The sequence below is a fragment of the Embiotoca jacksoni genome, unplaced genomic scaffold (genome assembly GCF_022577435.1).
Source record: "Embiotoca jacksoni isolate LCO1_2020_lvr unplaced genomic scaffold, fEmbJac1.0.p SCAF_10, whole genome shotgun sequence".
NCBI lineage: Eukaryota > Metazoa > Chordata > Actinopteri > Embiotocidae > Embiotoca > Embiotoca jacksoni.
The window spans coordinates 19,709,840-19,727,723 of NW_027185230.1; the positions used below are offsets into that span (position 1 = coordinate 19,709,840).

Consider the following 17,884-nt stretch of genomic DNA (forward strand, 5'->3'; position numbering starts at 1 on the left):
CTCTGTTTGTTTTACAGACTCGGGTCTAAGTCCTCGTCTATTTGATCAGCACCTGTTAGATTAAACAGATTAAACATCTCCACTCTTATGTGTTCTGGACAGGCTGAAATTAATAGATTAAAAACAATTCAGTTCAGCTGAGCTGACCTTGGAGATCATTATTTGTGGATATTCCTCTTTTGAAGTTCTCTGTCATGGTCAACCTGAAAATGTTTTTTTTATTTATTTTGTCTGATGTACAATGTTCACAGCCACGGCTAATATCCAAAACTATTCACACAAAACCAGGGAGGTACGAACTGAAAACATTTACAACTAAGATCAAATCAGCTTTTTTACCATCTAATGAAAATGTTTAAGTCAAGAGCAAGAGGCAGAAGTAGTTACTGAGTCTACAGTGGCCTCCTGTGGAGATTGCAATGCATAAATTAATAATGCTATTAATTGGTAATTGACTTTGACTTAACCTACATTTTGAAAAAGTGTAATCGTTTTTTATCTCTGTATTTTCTGCTGCTTGTCAAGTAGTTTATCAGGACGACATCTTTTGATATCAGTGTGGCGCAGCAGTTCATAAACCGAGTCTTAATTTAAAACCAGTGTGAGGGGCAAGTTTTGTCAGTGTTTAATCTCAAGAAAAGTACACTAATTAGACAATATCAGTGGACCTTATGGATAGTCATATGTTCCTGGTGTAGAGAGAGGGAGGAGGGCAGAGCAGGGCCTTGGTGACATCTCCAAACATGTCAGCAAAGCACATTGGACAGCACAGCCCTGCCCTCAGAACCAAACCACAGGATCAACAAGGGCACAGCGGTCTTCTCTTTGCCCCCAATAGCACCCTGTTGTCCTTTAACGACGGAGAGTCCTCCCGAGAAAGATTGAACCATCTGCAGGTATCTTCTCCAAAGGATCTATATCGTCTCATCTGATGCTTGCTCTTTGGATTTTAAATCTTTCCTCTACTCAACCATGACCGCTTCACTTTTCTCCAGCCTTGGGTTTGTCCACTCTCTGAATGTCCTACTTGTGGTGTTGACTGGTTTGAGCTTGAGCAGTCCCATCAGGTCTACTGAGAGCCACCACAGGGCTGCAGTTGGTAGGGATGTGGGTGATAATCCGCTGCTTGATGCACAGGACTTTCTGAGCCACTTTCTGTCCACACTGAACCTCACAAAGCTCAGGCTGCAGACCAGGCCCCTCGCTGCCCACAGAGAGCCACCAGAGTACATGCTGGAGCTGTACAACCGATTTGCCCGTGACCGCACTGCTGTGCCGTCAGCCAACATTGTGCGCAGTTTCAAGAATGAAGGTACAAACTTTTTTGTTTAACACTATAAAAATTTGACAATTTATACATTGCAGAAAATGGATTGTTTGATTTTCCCAAAGAAACTATTTAATCATTCAAATAATCGAGCCACTCTGATTTATGGAAGTCAAAGTGATGTACTGTAAATATTTTCCTCATTCATATTGTCTAATATTGTTAAAACAATACATTTTTATATATAAAAGTAAATTAACTTGAGTTATGACCTCAGAAACTCCACTGAGACACTCTTTGATATTTCGATTTCAGATTCCTCCCCCTACAGTATAAGAGCCAGGGGTGTAAGGACACATCCCCTGCTGTTCAATATCTCCATACCCCATCATGAGCACATAACAATAGCCGAGCTTCGCCTTTTCACTCTGGTCCGGAGGGCCCAAAGACCGTATGCTGGTTTCGACTGCAAGGTGACAATCTACAAAATACATGAGGGTGTTGTTTGGACAAAAGAGGTGAGGAAAGAAGGGAGAGGGAGGGATCAAGAGGAGGTGGTGGAGATGAGGGATTTGGAGGAACTGGTGACAAAGCATATCCATGCCAAAGATAATAGCTGGGTGTCATTTGACCTGACTCATGTGGTGACACTGTGGCGGAAGTCAGGGTGTGTAACTCACAGACTGGAGGTTCATATTGCAAGTCTGGGGTCAGAGGAGGAAGGAGCCACGCAGGAGGCCACAGAGGAGGGCGACAGCTCGGTTGAGATTGATATTGACAGGAGCTTGGAGGGGAAACACAATGCAGTGATGATTGTATTCTCAGATGATCAGAGCAGAGACCACAAACAGGACAAACAAGAGCTTAACCAGATGATTAAACATGAGAATGACCTTCCTGAAAACATGGGCAGGAGCCAGCAACCTTTCTGGGGGCCTGTTAATCACAACACTGACCACGCTAACCAGGACGAGCTACATACACAGTCTCTCATGCAACTGCAGTCCAACCTTATCTATGACACACCTCCTCGAATCCGTCGCAATGTTAAGAGCGAGTCATGCAAGAGGACACCTCTCTTTGTGGATTTTAAAGACATTGGCTGGGATACGTGGATCATCCAGCCTCTGGGCTATGAAGCGTACGAGTGCAGTGGCATATGCAACTCACCTATGACGTCTGAGGTCTCGCCTACCAAACATGCCATCGTGCAGACACTTCTGAGCCACAAGAGTCCTGAGAGAGCATCGCGTGCCTGCTGTGTGCCCACTAAGTTGGAGCCAATCTCCCTCCTTTATCATGATAACGGAGTGATCACTTTCAACCACAAGTACGAGGGAATGGTGGTGGCAGAGTGTGGCTGTAGATAGTCCGGATCTCATTCAGTGGTGTGTAAAAACACATGCTGGACTTAGTTGTAAATTAGCAATGGACACATGATGTAAATTTGCAATTGTATAAAGGCAAATCAATAATTATTGTAATAATTGTAATAATGTAGAATGTAAACAGTCTGTCTTGATTTTATCATAATTAATTGCCATTTTTTTGTATTTTAGAGTTTGTATTCAACATACTTATTTGTGAGTGGCAGTAACAGGCCATCTTGTGGTACAAATATCTGCTCAGACCTTTTCGGATGAAGTGGCATACTTGTCATGAGTGGTCAAAAGCTTAAATACTTCTTCTCTGACATCACTTACACTAACAGCCTTGTGAATAATTTGGAAATATGTTTGTGAGATCTGTTTAAGTACAGTACAGAGTTTCAATGTAGAGATTCTGATAAAAGTGAAGTTTCTTTCACTGCAGGTGCTGGAACAGAATATGATAAAAGGCACTAGCTTATGTATTATTTCAAGAAAAATCTATATTTTATGGTAAATATCAAAATGATATGCACTACTGATACACTGTTTGCTTTTTTAAAATATGAAACGCCTTATTTGTTAGAGTAACAGTCTCGCCAAACTGCTTTATAGGGAGTTGTACATGCTGAATATTTGTAAATGCTATAATTCATTTCTGTGCCCTGTGGCATCTTGGAGCCGTTGTGACATTTTTTTTTCTCCGATTTGTTTGCCAAACATGCAGAACATTTATTTTCGGTGGCTTTTGACCAGAAGATGATTTTCACGGTGTCTCTGAGCTTTTCAGGGCATCTTGTCTGAAAAATTAAATTTCTCTCACCTAACATTACTGTCAACTGCTGTGAAATCTGTCTTTATACCAACCATTCATATCCTGCTTTTGGTTCTCACACCAATATGAATGTTACTATGGTTGTAAAAAATAAAATATCTGAAAAGAAACATATTCATTGAGCAATTTTTGATCTCTTGTACACCCTGTTTCAATGTCAGGTAATCACAGCACTCCCCATCTAACAACCTTAATCCCCATCCCTCTCGTGTCACATGCCTAGCGGGCCTCTCGCTGCCCGCTTCAATGCCACAGTGATAAAGAGGTGTCAGAGCCTGGAGTCTTGTAGACCATCACTCAGGATGAGACGCCACTCCAAGTGGCAGCATTTGTGAGAAGGTGATGTCAGATTCCTGGTCTCCGGTGCCAACATGGTCTAATGACAATCCTGCCATCAGGTTGCTTGGTGCCCTCTGAACCCTCCCACTTCCCTTTTGTGACACTGGCATGCTTACGCCCTTATCGAGGCCACGGCAACAGTACAAATGGAAAAAATACATGTCACATCATCACCCAGCTTCTGCTGTTAACAGTCGGAAGCAGATAACAATAATGGAATAACGCTGTGGAACTTTCTACGTTAATAGGATCCTTACCCAGCATGCAGATTATAGACCAAGAGCTTAGAGCAAGCACATCGACAGGCAGCGAACAAAATTATTTCCAATCGGTGATTTCATGTGACATTTGAATAAAGTTTCAATATGTAGGAAATATAGGCGCTAAGTTTATTATTTAAAGTCTTTGAGATGTCTAACCCAGGGGTGACCTGGCTGCTGTTGCAAAGTGGTATCTGTGTGTTGTGTAACAATATGTTTCCACAGTGCATAAATGTCCATTTTCCAGAGCTGAATCAGTACATAACTTACAGCACAACGTACAAACTGTAGCACCACAGTGGTCAAAAGTCCCTTTGCCCTTCGGGGTCAAACACCTGAAAGCAACAGTGACCCGTGCTGCATATACCTGAGCTCTTTGTTGAGTGACACCAGAAGTACAGTTGAAACCAGAAGTTTACATACACTGTGCAAAAAGACACATAACACTTTTTTTTCTCACTGTCTGAAGTTAAATCAGACTAAACCTCTCCTGTTTCAGGTCCGTTAGGATTACCAAAATTATTTAACTTTTGCTAAATGTCACAATAATGAGAAAGAGAATATTTTAGAGAATTTTTCATTACTTTCTTCAAGGTCAAAAGTTTACATCCAGTTCCTTAGTATTTAGTAGCATTGCCTTTGAACTGCATGACTTGGGTCAAACGTTTTGGGTATCCTTCCACAAGCTTCTTACAGTACTCTGCTGGAATTCTGGCCCATTCCTCCCGACAGAACTGGTGGAACTGAGTCAGGTTTGTTGGCCGCCTCGCTCGCACACGCCTTTTCAGATCTGCCCACAAATTTTCGATGGGATTCAGGTCAGGGCTTTGTGATGGCCACTCCAAGACATTGACTTTGTTGTCCTCAAGCCACTTTTTAACTATTTTGGCAGTATGCTTCGGGTCATTGTCCATTTGGAAGACCCATTTGCGCCCAAGTTTTAGCTTCCTGGCTGATGTCCTGAGATGTTGCCTTAATATTTCCAGGTAATGTTCTTTCTTCATGATGCCGTCTATTTTATGAAGAGCTCCAGTTCCTGCTGCAGCAAAACAGCCCCACAACATGATGCTACCACCTCCATGCTTCACAGTTGGGATGGTGTTTTCAGGTCTACAAGCTTCCCCCTTTTTCCTCCAAATGTAACGGTGGTCATTATGGCCAAACAGCTCCACTTTAGTTTCATCAGACCACAAGACATGTCTCCAGAAGTTAAGGTCTTTATCTTGGTGTCTTTTTGCAAACTGTAATCTGGCTTTTTTATGTTTCTTTAGGAGTAATGGCTTCCTTCTTGCTGAGTAGCCTTTCAGCCCATGTCGGTGCAGGACTCGTTTTACTGTGGATAATGACACTTTCTTACCAGCTTCAGCCATCATCTTCACAAGGTCTTTAGCTTTTGTTCTGGGGTTGATTTGCACATGTCGGACCAAAACACGTTCATCTCTGGGACACAGAGCCCGTCTCCTTCCTGAGCGGTGTGATGGCTGGACATTCCCATGTTTATACTTGCGTATAATTGTTTGCACAGATGAACGTGGCACCTTCAAGCATCTGGAAATTGCACCCAGGGATGAACCAGACTTGTGGAGCTCCACGATTCTCTCCCTGATTTCTTGGCTGATTTCTTTTGACTTTCCCATGATTTCAAACAAGGAAGCAGAGTGTTTGAGGTGTGGCCTTAAAATACATCCCCAGGTGTGCCTTCAATTAACTCGCATGTTGTCAGTTAACCTATCAGGAGCTTCAAAAGCCATGACATCATCATCTGTGCTTGCCCACGTTGTTTAAAGACATAGTACTTTTGGTGTATGTAAACTTTTGACCTCAAAGAAAGTAATATAAAATTCTCTAAGAAATTCTCTTTCTCATTATTGTGACATTTAACAAAAGTTAAATAATTTTGGCAATCCTAACGGACCTGAAACAGGAGAGGTTTAGTCTGATTTAACTTCAGACAGTGAGAAAAAAAGTGTTATGTGTCTTTTTGCACAGTGTATGTAAACTTCTGGTTTCAACTGTACTTACAGTGAATAACAAGGTTGCTCTGTTTAGTTTCTACAGGAAATGTCCCGTCCTTTTAAAAATGTGACTTCTTTGTTGGTAATAGTTTGTTGTTTTAGTTTTAGGGTTTTTTACTATTGTGAATCCATCATGATATGATTTAGACGTACTGAGGATTTGACACGTTGAACTTCCTGTCCAGGTTCACCATTAAAAACACCTTCTTTACATCTTGGCTGGAATCTATGATGTAAAATACAGTGTGCTGAAAGTGACGGGTCAAGCTCACCATTGTGACAAACATTTTACTAGTTGCTGATTAAAGATAAGGAATAAATTCTCATGACATGTTAAATGTATTATTTTCTTTCTTAATAAAGGCCTACGACTTTCTTTACTGAACCTTTACCTTGTCTGGTGCAGAGATTCGCTGCTGCATTAACAGGGTTTATGTCGTACAATCTTTTCTAGTCCCTCTTCAGGGGTCCCTGGGTGGCATTTTTTTTTGCAATTAATCTCATTGTAAGATTCCTTATGTAGAGATGAAAAAAGACCCTTTTCTTTACTGTAATGTCTCATTACATTTTAACCACAAGGGGGAGACGTTTTGTTACAGTAAAAATCATCACATGAGGGATGGGGCTGGTTTCCCACACCAGATAATGTGCGAACAGAGAATAAAAGTTCATGGATTTATAAAGAAATGAAAGTTGCATTAAGATAGAGAAGACACTGCTGACATAAAAAAACGTAATATTTATTTATATGGTGACAACCTTCGGGTGATAAGTATAGACTTAAAACGTTTTTAAAAAAAATATGATTTAACGTTCTATATGTTTTGTTTCTCAAGGGTTAGGTTAGGTTAGGTTAGGTTAGGTTAGGTAGTTACTTTATTAATCCCCGAGGGGAATTTTTTTTTCGCTACAGCAGCATACAGGAAGCAATAAGATAATAATAGAACAATAGAAAAGCAATAAAATAGCAGTAAAAAATATAAAATATAAATATAAAATATAAAATGCACAGTATATACAGTATATACAGTACAGTATATATCTATATATATTATATATATATATATATACATATGTTTTAAAATACGTAAACAAATCTCAGCGTCAGATTTTACGTGCGCATGCGCAGTGGGTGGAGGAGATGTTTTTTTGGTTTATTTTTCGTGGCCAGTAGACTTGTTGTTGTTGTTGTTGTTGTTGTTGTTGTTAGCTCACGTTATTTTTGTGTCATTTCTTGTTGACTAACAACATGACAACATAACAACATAACTATATAACTATATAACAATATAACTATATAACTATATAACAATATAACTATATAACAACATAACTATATAACTATATGACTATATAACTATATAACAACATAACTATATAACTATATAACTATATAACAATATAACTATATAACTATATAACAATATAACTATATAGCTATATAACTATATAACTATATAGCTATATAACTATATAACTATATAACTACATAACTATATAACAACATAACTATATAGCTATATAACTATATAACTACATAACTATATAACTATATAACAACATAACTATATAACTATATAACTATATAACAATATAACTACATAACTATATAACTATATAACAACATAACTATATAACTATATAACAATATAACTATATAACAATATAACTACATAACTATATAACTACATAACTATATAACTATATAACAACATAACTATATAACTATATAACAACATAACTATATAACTATAACTATATAACTATATAACTATATAACTACATAACTATATAACAATATAACTATATAACTATATAACAACATAACTATATAACTATATAACTACATAACTATATAACAACATAACTATATAACTATATAGCTACATAACTATATAACTACATAACTATATAACTATATAACTATATGACTATATAACTATATAACTATATAACTATATAACTATATAACAACATAACTATATAACTATATAACTATATGACTATATAACTATATAACTATATAACAACATAACTATATAACTATATGACTATATAACTATATAACAACATAACTATATAACTATATAACAATATAACAACATAACTATATAACTATATAACAACATAACTATGTAACTATATGACTATATAACTATATAACTATATGACTATATAACTATATAACTATATAACTATATAACTATATGACTATATAACTATATAACTATATAACAACATAACTATATAACAACATAACTATATAACAACATAACTATATAACTATATAACAACATAACTATATAACAACATAACTATATAACTATATAACAACATAACTATATAACAACATAACTATATAACTATATGACTATATAACTATATAACAACATAACTATATAACTATATAACAATATAACAACATAACTATATAACTATATAACTATATAACAACATAACTATATAACTATATGACTATATAACTATATAACTATATAACTATATAACTATATGACTATATAACTACATAACTATATAACTATATAACTATATAACAACATAACTATATAACTATATAACTATATGACTGTATAACTATATAACTATATAACTATATAACTATATAACTATATGACTATATAACTATATAACTATATAACTATATAACTATATGACTATATAACTACATAACTATATAACTATATAACTATATAACAACATAACTATATAACTATATAACTATATGACTGTATAACTATATAACTATATGACTATATAACTACATAACTATATAACTATATAACTATATAACTATATAACAACATAACTATATAACTATATGACTATATGACTATATGACTATATGACTATATAACTATATAACTATATGACTATATGACTATATAACTATATGACTATATAACTATATAACTATATAACTATATGACTATATAACTATATGACTATATGACTATATGACTATATGACTATATGACTATATAACTATATAACTATATGACTATATAACTATATAACTATATGACTATATAACTACATAACTATATAACTATATAACTATATAACAACATAACTATATAACTATATAACTATATGACTGTATAACTATATAACTATATAACTATATGACTATATAACTATATAACTATATAACAACATAACTATATAACTATATAACTATATGACTGTATAACTATATAACTATATAACTATATGACTATATAACTATATAACTACATAACTATATAACTATATAACAACATAACTATATAACTATATAACTATATAACTACATAACTATATAACTATATAACAACATAACTATATAACTATATAACTATATGACTGTATAACTATATAACTATATAACTATATGACTATATAACTATATAACTACATAACTATATAACTATATAACAACATAACTATATAACTATATAACTATATGACTATATAACTATATAACTACATAACTATATAACTATATAACAACATAACTATATAACTATATAACTATATAACTATATAACTATATAACTACATAACTATATAACTATATAACTATATGACTATATAACTATATAACTATATAACTATATAACTATTCTGTAATAGTTGTCAGCTGATTTCAGGACGTCATAGAAGAAGGTTAGCCGTTAGCCGTTAGCCGTTGAGCTAGCGTGAAGCTGATGGATGTCTGTTAGCACGTGTGCTAGCAAGCTAGCGAAAATAACACATCACAAGCTAGTTGATGTGAGTAGTCGAGATAACGAAGATAAAACAATCATCTTCTGTCTCTGAATCTGGATTCACTCCGCGGAGAAATCACGGTAAGTCCTGAAATCAGCTGTTTGATCAGAGCACAGAATGAATGACTTCGTGACTAGCATCGGCTAACGGCCGCTAGCCTTATTTACCGAATGCTCCCGGCTGCCTAACGTGACTTTATAAACCTTTTTCTCTTCGACAGTTTCTGTTTAACAAACATTATGTGTGTTTGAACGTGTAGTCGTCAGTAAAATGTGAGTTTTGTATTGTTGGGTTGGAAGAAATGCTCTCTGATTATTAGCTTCGGATACATTAGCCATCAGTGCTAACGTTAGCTAGTAGAAAACGTTGATTTGATCTTAAATTTAAATTTAAATTTAAAACTTTCCCAGAAAACGAGAAACTAGTTGTTGATATTTAAAACATAGTTTACATCCACTTCAGACAAGTGATGATTGTATTTGTGGGTTTTCTGTTCAATAACTCACTTCCTCATCCATCATTAACAATTTAATTTAAGTTTGATCTTTACTCTATTTTATTTGTATATTCTGGTCATTTTTATAATTTATATAGATATGTGTTTATATCGATACTTTTACTACCTTTATTTTTATTTTGTAATTTTTATTGCTTTTGGTATCTTCCAGATAGATTTGAAAGAAAAGCCTCACAGACAAACAACATGTTGTTATCATATAATATATATATATATATATATCTATATCTATCTATATCTATATCTATATCTATATATATATATATTATATGATAACAACATGTTATATGATAACAACATGTTATATATATATATATATATATATATATATATATATATATATATATGTATAATTATATAATTATCTCAGGAAAACATCTAATTCATGATTTAATGATTCATGATTTAATGATTCATGATTTAATGATTTAATGATTCATGATTTAATGATTTAATGATTTAATGATTCATGATTTAATGATTCATGATTTAATGATTCATGATTAAATGATTCATGATTTAATGATTCATGATTTAATGATTTAATGATTCATGATTTAATGATTCATGATTTAATGATTCATGATTTAATGATTCATGATTAAATGATTCATGATTAAATGATTCATGATTTAATGATTTAATGATTCATGATTTAATGATTTAATGATTTAATGATTCATGATTTAATGATTCATGATTTAATGATTCATGATTCATGATTTAATGATTAAATTATTCATGATTCATGATTTAATGATTTGTGATTTAATGATTCATGATTTAATGATTCATGACTTAATGATTAATGATTAATGATTAATGATTTAATGATTAAATGATTCATGATTTAATGATTCATGATTTAATGATTAATGATTATTGATTAATGATTAAATGATTCATGATTCAATGATTAATGATTAATGATTTCATATTAACATGTATGAAACTCTGTTGAAACATGTCGAAATATGTTCAGATGAAACATTTGATTCATCAACCTGCAGAAATACAGTTAGTGTGATGGTGCGTGACACCGTCACCGTGGGTTATCAGGTGACACCATCTTTTCCCCATCAACTTTGGCTTCCACCTGAACTGTTATGATGATCAGTTCTCTTCCTCCACCTGAACTGTTATGATGATCAGTTCTCTTCCTCCACCTGAACTGTTATGATGATCAGTTCTCTTCCTCCACCTGAACTGTTATGATGAACAGTTCTCTTCCTCCACCTGAACTGTTATGCGATCAGTTCAGGGTGAAGCACACGTTGTGTGTTGAGTGTGACTTTATGGAAAGCAGTGTGAGACTGAACTGTCAGTAATAAGATGCTTCCTCTGTTGTAGGCTGCTGAACGTGGGCAGGATCGGATCACCGTAACGTCACCTGGTCACTTTCTCCGGTGGACGCACGCAGGGTACAACTGGAAAGCCTCTCCGAGGTTGAAACCTAAGGAGCAAGATGTCAATCACGAACACTCCGACAAGTAATGACGCCTGCCTGAGCATTGTGCACAGCCTCATGTGCCACCGACAGGGCGGAGAGAGCGAAAGCTTCGCAAAGCGAGCTATCGAGAGTCTCGTCAAGAAACTGAAGGAGAAAAAAGACGAGCTGGACTCCCTCATCACAGCCATCACTACGAACGGAGCTCATCCCAGCAAGTGTGTCACCATCCAGCGAACTTTGGATGGACGCCTCCAGGTAACGTAGCAGATACAGTAACAACTGTGGTTATTCTCTGTAATTGTAAGTTTCCCATCTCATTGACTCCTCTGTGTGTTTCAGGTCGCGGGGCGTAAAGGCTTTCCCCATGTTGTCTACGCCAGACTGTGGCGATGGCCAGATCTACACAAGAATGAGTTGAAACACGTGAAATATTGCCAGTATGCCTTCGACCTGAAATGCGACAACGTTTGTGTGAACCCGTACCACTACGAGAGGGTTGTCTCTGCAGGAATCGGTAAGTCAGAATCCCTGGTTTGCTCGTCTCGACTTGATCTTGATATTTTAGGTTGTTGTTAGATATAGAATGACGTTAAACTTAGTGATTGTGAAGAGTTTTACAAGTTTGTGTATATTTAAGATGTTCAAGTAAAGGATTTTTTTGTAATATTATCACTCATGTTCAGACAACATGTATAAAGTGATTGATTGAAGTTGATTCATATCTCTTCTTGTTAATGTGCTTGCAGATTTATCAGGACTGACTCTCTCCAGTTCAGGTAGCGGGACGCTCAACTGTTCGTTTTCTAGTCAAAGACGTTTTGGATGTTCATCAGTCTAAACCATGTCTGTGGTGTTCTGCTAGGTCCACTGCTGGTAAAGGATGAGTATGACTATGATAACCAGCAATCTCACTCCAGCTCTGAAAGCCACCTGCAGACTATCCAGCATCCACCGTCACGGCCGGGGCCACCGGAGCCGTTCAGCAGTCCGGCTCTCCTCCCCCCGTCGGACGGCAGCACCTCAGCCTCAACTTCTGCTTTCTCCACTCTCAGTGCCGGCCCTTCAAGTGAGACACGACACAATGTCAACACCTAAAGTGCAAAGTTTAATAATGCAGTAATTCAAAGTTGCTGTGGAAGAATGTTTACAAAGTTTTGAAAACCAAATCTGGATCAAACTGAGTTTAAATACTCAATTAGGGTTTTAATGAAGTTTCTGTTGATCGTTTTAACTTTCAGATTTGTTGCACGGATAACAAAAACTTCAAGTCTCATTAAATTTGGTAACAAATCTGTCTTTATATTTATTCTTCCAGATCCAACCCCAAACTGGAGCAGAAACAGCAGCTTCCCTCCTGCGGTGCCTCAACACCAGAACGGACATCTGCAGCATCATCCTCCCATGCCTCACACGGGGCATTACTGTGAGTGGACGCTGAACAAGACCTTCTGCACAACTTTAGAACGAGCCTGAAATATAGTCCATATCTTCTCAGACAAACGTGAACAAGTGCCTGATTCATCACTGTGTTTCCTCTTGTGAGCCGATGGAGATGTTGTGTTGTTATGGTAATGAACCCTGTTAATAAGTTATTAAGGGGATTTGATCAGATGTAAAAGCTGATTTGAAAATGTGTAAAAGTGACAGTAGCTGCAGTAAGACGTCGAGGCTGAAGAGCAACATTTTTTCCAGTGAACAACCGTTAATGTGTTCTATATTTATGAGTATGTGATGTACTCAAGCGAAATGTGTTACTGTGGTTGATGTAATGACTAATTGTAGATATTAAACATCAACCCTGTTAATACCCCCGACACTTGATGAACTATTTCAGCTTCAGCTGCTGCAGGATCTGTGCTCATGTCTGAATAGTTTATCACAGCTTAAAGATCAAGCGTGCTTTCAAAAAGATATGGGCAGAATTAATATCGACATGTTGTTGCAGGGCCTGTTACCAATGAAATTGCGTTCCAGCCCCCCATATCTAATCACCCAGGTGAGTATCAAGCTGCAGATGGAAGAGAATCCACATATTCACACTTAATATCTCACTCTATATCAACTCATTGGACCTTGCCTGCTTGTTGTTGGTTCCAGCTCCAGAATACTGGTGCTCCATTGCATACTTTGAGATGGACGTGCAGGTCGGGGAGACGTTCAAGGTGCCTTCAACATGTCCGATAGTGACTGTGGATGGTTATGTGGATCCATCGGGAGGGGATCGCTTCTGCTTGGGACAGCTGAGCAATGTCCACAGGACAGAGAACATAGAGAGAGCCAGGTAGTCTGTCACAGTCTGTTACAAGGAAGCATGGCGTCCGAAATATCAGAAAAAACAGTCAAACTGTAAGATGTCGTTAAAAAAAAAGGCATACTATCACAAGCACAGTAGTGCAGTGGTCACCTCACAGTGAGAAGGTCATGGGTTCGATTCCAGCTTGAGACATGAAATTATTCTCCAACAAAAATCACACAAAAGCATGTCATCTAAAATATGATAAAAAAAAAGGTCATACTATAGCATGTCATCTAAAATATGATAAAAAAAAAAGGTCATACTATAGCATGTCATCTAAAATATGATAAAAAAAAAAGTCATACTATAGCATGTCATCTAAAATATGATAAAAAAAAGTCGTACTATAGCATGTCGTCTAAAATGATAATAAAAAGTCGTACTATAGCATGTCGTCTAAAATGATAATAAAAAGTCGTACTATAGCATGTCGTCTAAAATGATAATAAAAAGTCGTACTATAGCATGTCGTCTAAAATGATAATAAAAAGTCGTACTATAGCATGTCGTCTAAAATGATAATAAAAAGTCGTACTATAGCGTGTCGTCTAAAATATGATAACATGTCTATTCTTCTGTTGAATGTGTTTTTGAGTTATTTGAAAGGTGTTGTCTATATAAGACATTAAAATGATAAATGTTTCCGTCCTCAGGCTCCACATCGGTAAAGGTGTGCAGCTGGAGTGTAAAGGTGAAGGAGACGTGTGGGTTCGATGTCTCAGCGACCACGCTGTCTTCGTTCAGAGCTACTATCTGGACCGAGAGGCTGGACGAGCTCCTGGAGACGCAGTTCACAAGATCTACCCCAGCGCTTACATCAAGGTCTCTCTCTCTCTCTCTCTCTCTCTCTCTCTCTCTCTCTCTCTCTCTCACACACACACACACACAGTCAGTCAGTCAGTCAGTCAGTCAGTCAGTCAGTCAGTCAGTCAGTGGTTAATGTGTCTGTTATGTTCCGTGTTGGACTGTCTGTGTTTTTCTGTATTCCTGAACATCTTTGAGTTTCATCTGTCAGCTGGTTTCGTCGCTGGTCGACATGAATCTCATGAAATCTCTCCTTCCTGATATTTTGTGGCGTCAGGTGTTCGACTTGCGTCAGTGCCACCGTCAGATGCAGCAGCAGGCGGCGACGGCTCAGGCAGCAGCAGCAGCGCAGGCGGCGGCGGTGGCCGGGAACATTCCCGGACCCGGCTCCGTGGGGGGCATCGCTCCCGCCATCAGTGAGTGCTCTCATTGCTGCACTTAGACCTGAACAAGTGTACTATTTGGATTGCTTCTCATCATTATTCTCCGCGGGGGGCTCGAGACCAGACGACCAGCGAGGTCTTCCCTCGGGCGCCCGGTTGAGAATTATAGAGCAGCTCTTTCTTGTGTTCTGTGATTATAGACGGATTGAATGATTGAACAGTGGAAAATGTCGGGAGAGGTTGTTTGTTTTAGAGCCACAGGCACCAAATGGATGGATGGATGTTTTTGAGTGTTTAAATAGGTGGAAGAGTTCTGACTTTACTCTGCGCTGCTCCTCTTTTCATGGTTTCATACCAAAAGTCTTTAATTGTTCTTCAGATTCCTTTAAAAAAAAGGACTTCATCATTTTCATGTTTATCATTGACAGTTGAAGTTGGAGATGAATCTGCCCCCAGACTTACATTCAGAGCGTTACGTGGAAGGTCATTTAAATACCGTACGAGTTGGACTCATTCTGCTCGACGTTGACACACGGAGGAACTCGGTATCACAGCCGAGCTCTGCTTCGGCCCGTCGTGCCACATCGATCTAAAAGCCGCTGGCTGTGTTTCCCCTGCAGGTTTGTCTGCGGCTGCAGGCATCGGGGTGGACGACCTGCGCAGGCTGTGCATCCTGCGGATGAGCTTCGTGAAGGGCTGGGGGCCCGACTACCCGCGGCAGAGCATCAAGGAGACGCCCTGCTGGATCGAGATCCATTTACACCGAGCTCTACAACTACTGGATGAAGTTCTGCACACCATGCCCATAGCTGACCCTCAACCTCTGGACTGAGTTAAAAACACATGAACTGTATGAAAAAAAAAAAAAAAAGAAAGAAAGAAAAAGAAGGAAGAAGAAACCAAGCAGGCTGTATGTTGAACAGATCGCCCACGCTGCTGAGGAGGTTGTAGGAATCAGGACATGAAGATCGGCCGTGTGCTCCACACGTCTATCGGGCAGCGCTGCCAGCGAACCTCCAGGTCTCAGAGTCCAACGACTTCCAAACAACAGCTGGAGGAACATGTGAGTCCCACCGGGAGGAGGACGAGCTGCCAAGAGGACGAGCGTGAAACAGGAAGCCAGTATTCAGACGTTGTTCGCTAACTGGAACCAACGAACAAGTTTCTCACAAACCTCAAGTTTAATACGGAAACACTGATTTGAATTGAAGTACGTGTTGCATTAAATTAGGCTTAATGGTGTCAAACAGATGCGGCACCACGAGACGTTTAACGATGTGGACATTCATGTATTTAAGATTTTCAGAAGTGAGCTTTTTTTTATTTTCTGAACTGATTAGTGAGAACAAACTTTTTGGCTTTCAAACAGTTCCAATCACACTAACGAGAGCGAGCTGCCAATCAAGCTGCTCCATCAGGAGCTCCTTCACACACCGATGGGGGGACTCGGGGTTCAGCGTCTCGCCCGAGGACACTTGGTCATGTGGAGCGGAGGAGCCGGGGATCGAACCACCAACCTTCTAACTGGTGGTCAACCGACCGTCTGAGTCACGTCCTCCTCGTGATCTTAAAGATCTTCAATGCTGACAGTCCTTGTTTCATGTTTGATTTATATTTTCCTTTTTAAATAGTTTTTAACGCCACTGACAGCATTTAAAAGCCCATTTTAGCGTCTTTCAACACTAACAAACTTCTGTTATTCTATTGAAGGCTGTTATGACATTGAGAAGTCATATTTTGTACTGAAAATGTTCAACCTCCAAATTTGATCGAAGTATAAGATGCTTCCCCTCTCCTACAAAAAAAAGACTATAACACGCCTGCGTTGATATTATGTTCGTCATTTTTTTCATGAGATGCCCACATAGTGTCCATTCACACTTTATTCATTTGTACTTTGTCTTATTTCATCGTCTCATTTGTGGTTACTTGTTGTATCCAGATAATCTCTCAGCATAGATGAAACCTTTTTCTTGCTAATGACCTTGTTGAGATCCATGAAAAACATGGTTCAGTGCGCTGGAGTAGGAGTTTAACTTTAAGGCCCCTCCCCCTCCCGTTTCAATTCGAGTATAACTTGGATTAATATATTCTAGACAACAGCTGAGTAAACGAGGAATGAACTGTGAGAGGAAGTGTAAGCCATATTGATGCCAAATATACTCCATGAAAAGTGAAAAGGTCACAGAGTGCAGTCGTTTCAGTATTATGTTGCTCGTTAAAGCTCAGTTTTAATTATCTGCACCATTTTAGTTTTTGCTCAACACTATTGATCAAACAATATTTGGGTATTTGGAGCTCTGTTTACCTGCAGCTGTTGCAGTATTTTATACTTTTTGCTACCTTTACAGTGACGGACCATCAAGTCATTATTAAAAATTATAAAAAAAAGAAAAGAAAGAAGAATGCTGTACAATATTCAGGAAATGCAAGTTTGTTCTCATCATATCCTACAATCATGTCATACAATCTGAATACATATGGAGTTTGAATGATATTGATGTTTATATGTATGAATATGGTTGAATAAAATTCAATGGGTTAATAACATTATCGAGTCGTTTGATGAGTCAAACTTGTGAG

The 17,884-nt window shown here is 37.3% G+C and overlaps 2 protein-coding genes across 2 annotated transcripts; both read left to right on the top strand.

Moving 5' to 3' along the window:
- The first annotated feature begins 74 nt into the window (after positions 1–74).
- On the top strand, positions 75–3,525 carry LOC138212146 (bone morphogenetic protein 10-like). Its single transcript, XM_069172426.1, has 2 exons — positions 75–1,312; positions 1,583–3,525. Exons 1-2 carry the CDS (start codon positions 973–975, stop codon positions 2,635–2,637), a joined length of 1,395 nt encoding a protein of 464 aa, XP_069028527.1. The 5' UTR covers positions 75–972; the 3' UTR covers positions 2,638–3,525.
- A 6,234-nt stretch (positions 3,526–9,759) lies between these two features.
- On the top strand, positions 9,760–17,868 carry smad4a (SMAD family member 4a). Its single transcript, XM_069172499.1, has 11 exons — positions 9,760–9,931; positions 11,719–12,073; positions 12,158–12,332; positions 12,565–12,594; positions 12,681–12,884; positions 13,134–13,241; positions 13,764–13,814; positions 13,916–14,099; positions 14,768–14,936; positions 15,196–15,334; positions 15,922–17,868. Exons 2-11 carry the CDS (start codon positions 11,834–11,836, stop codon positions 16,131–16,133), a joined length of 1,512 nt encoding a protein of 503 aa, XP_069028600.1. The 5' UTR covers positions 9,760–9,931; positions 11,719–11,833; the 3' UTR covers positions 16,134–17,868.
- The last annotated feature ends 16 nt before the right edge of the window (positions 17,869–17,884 follow it).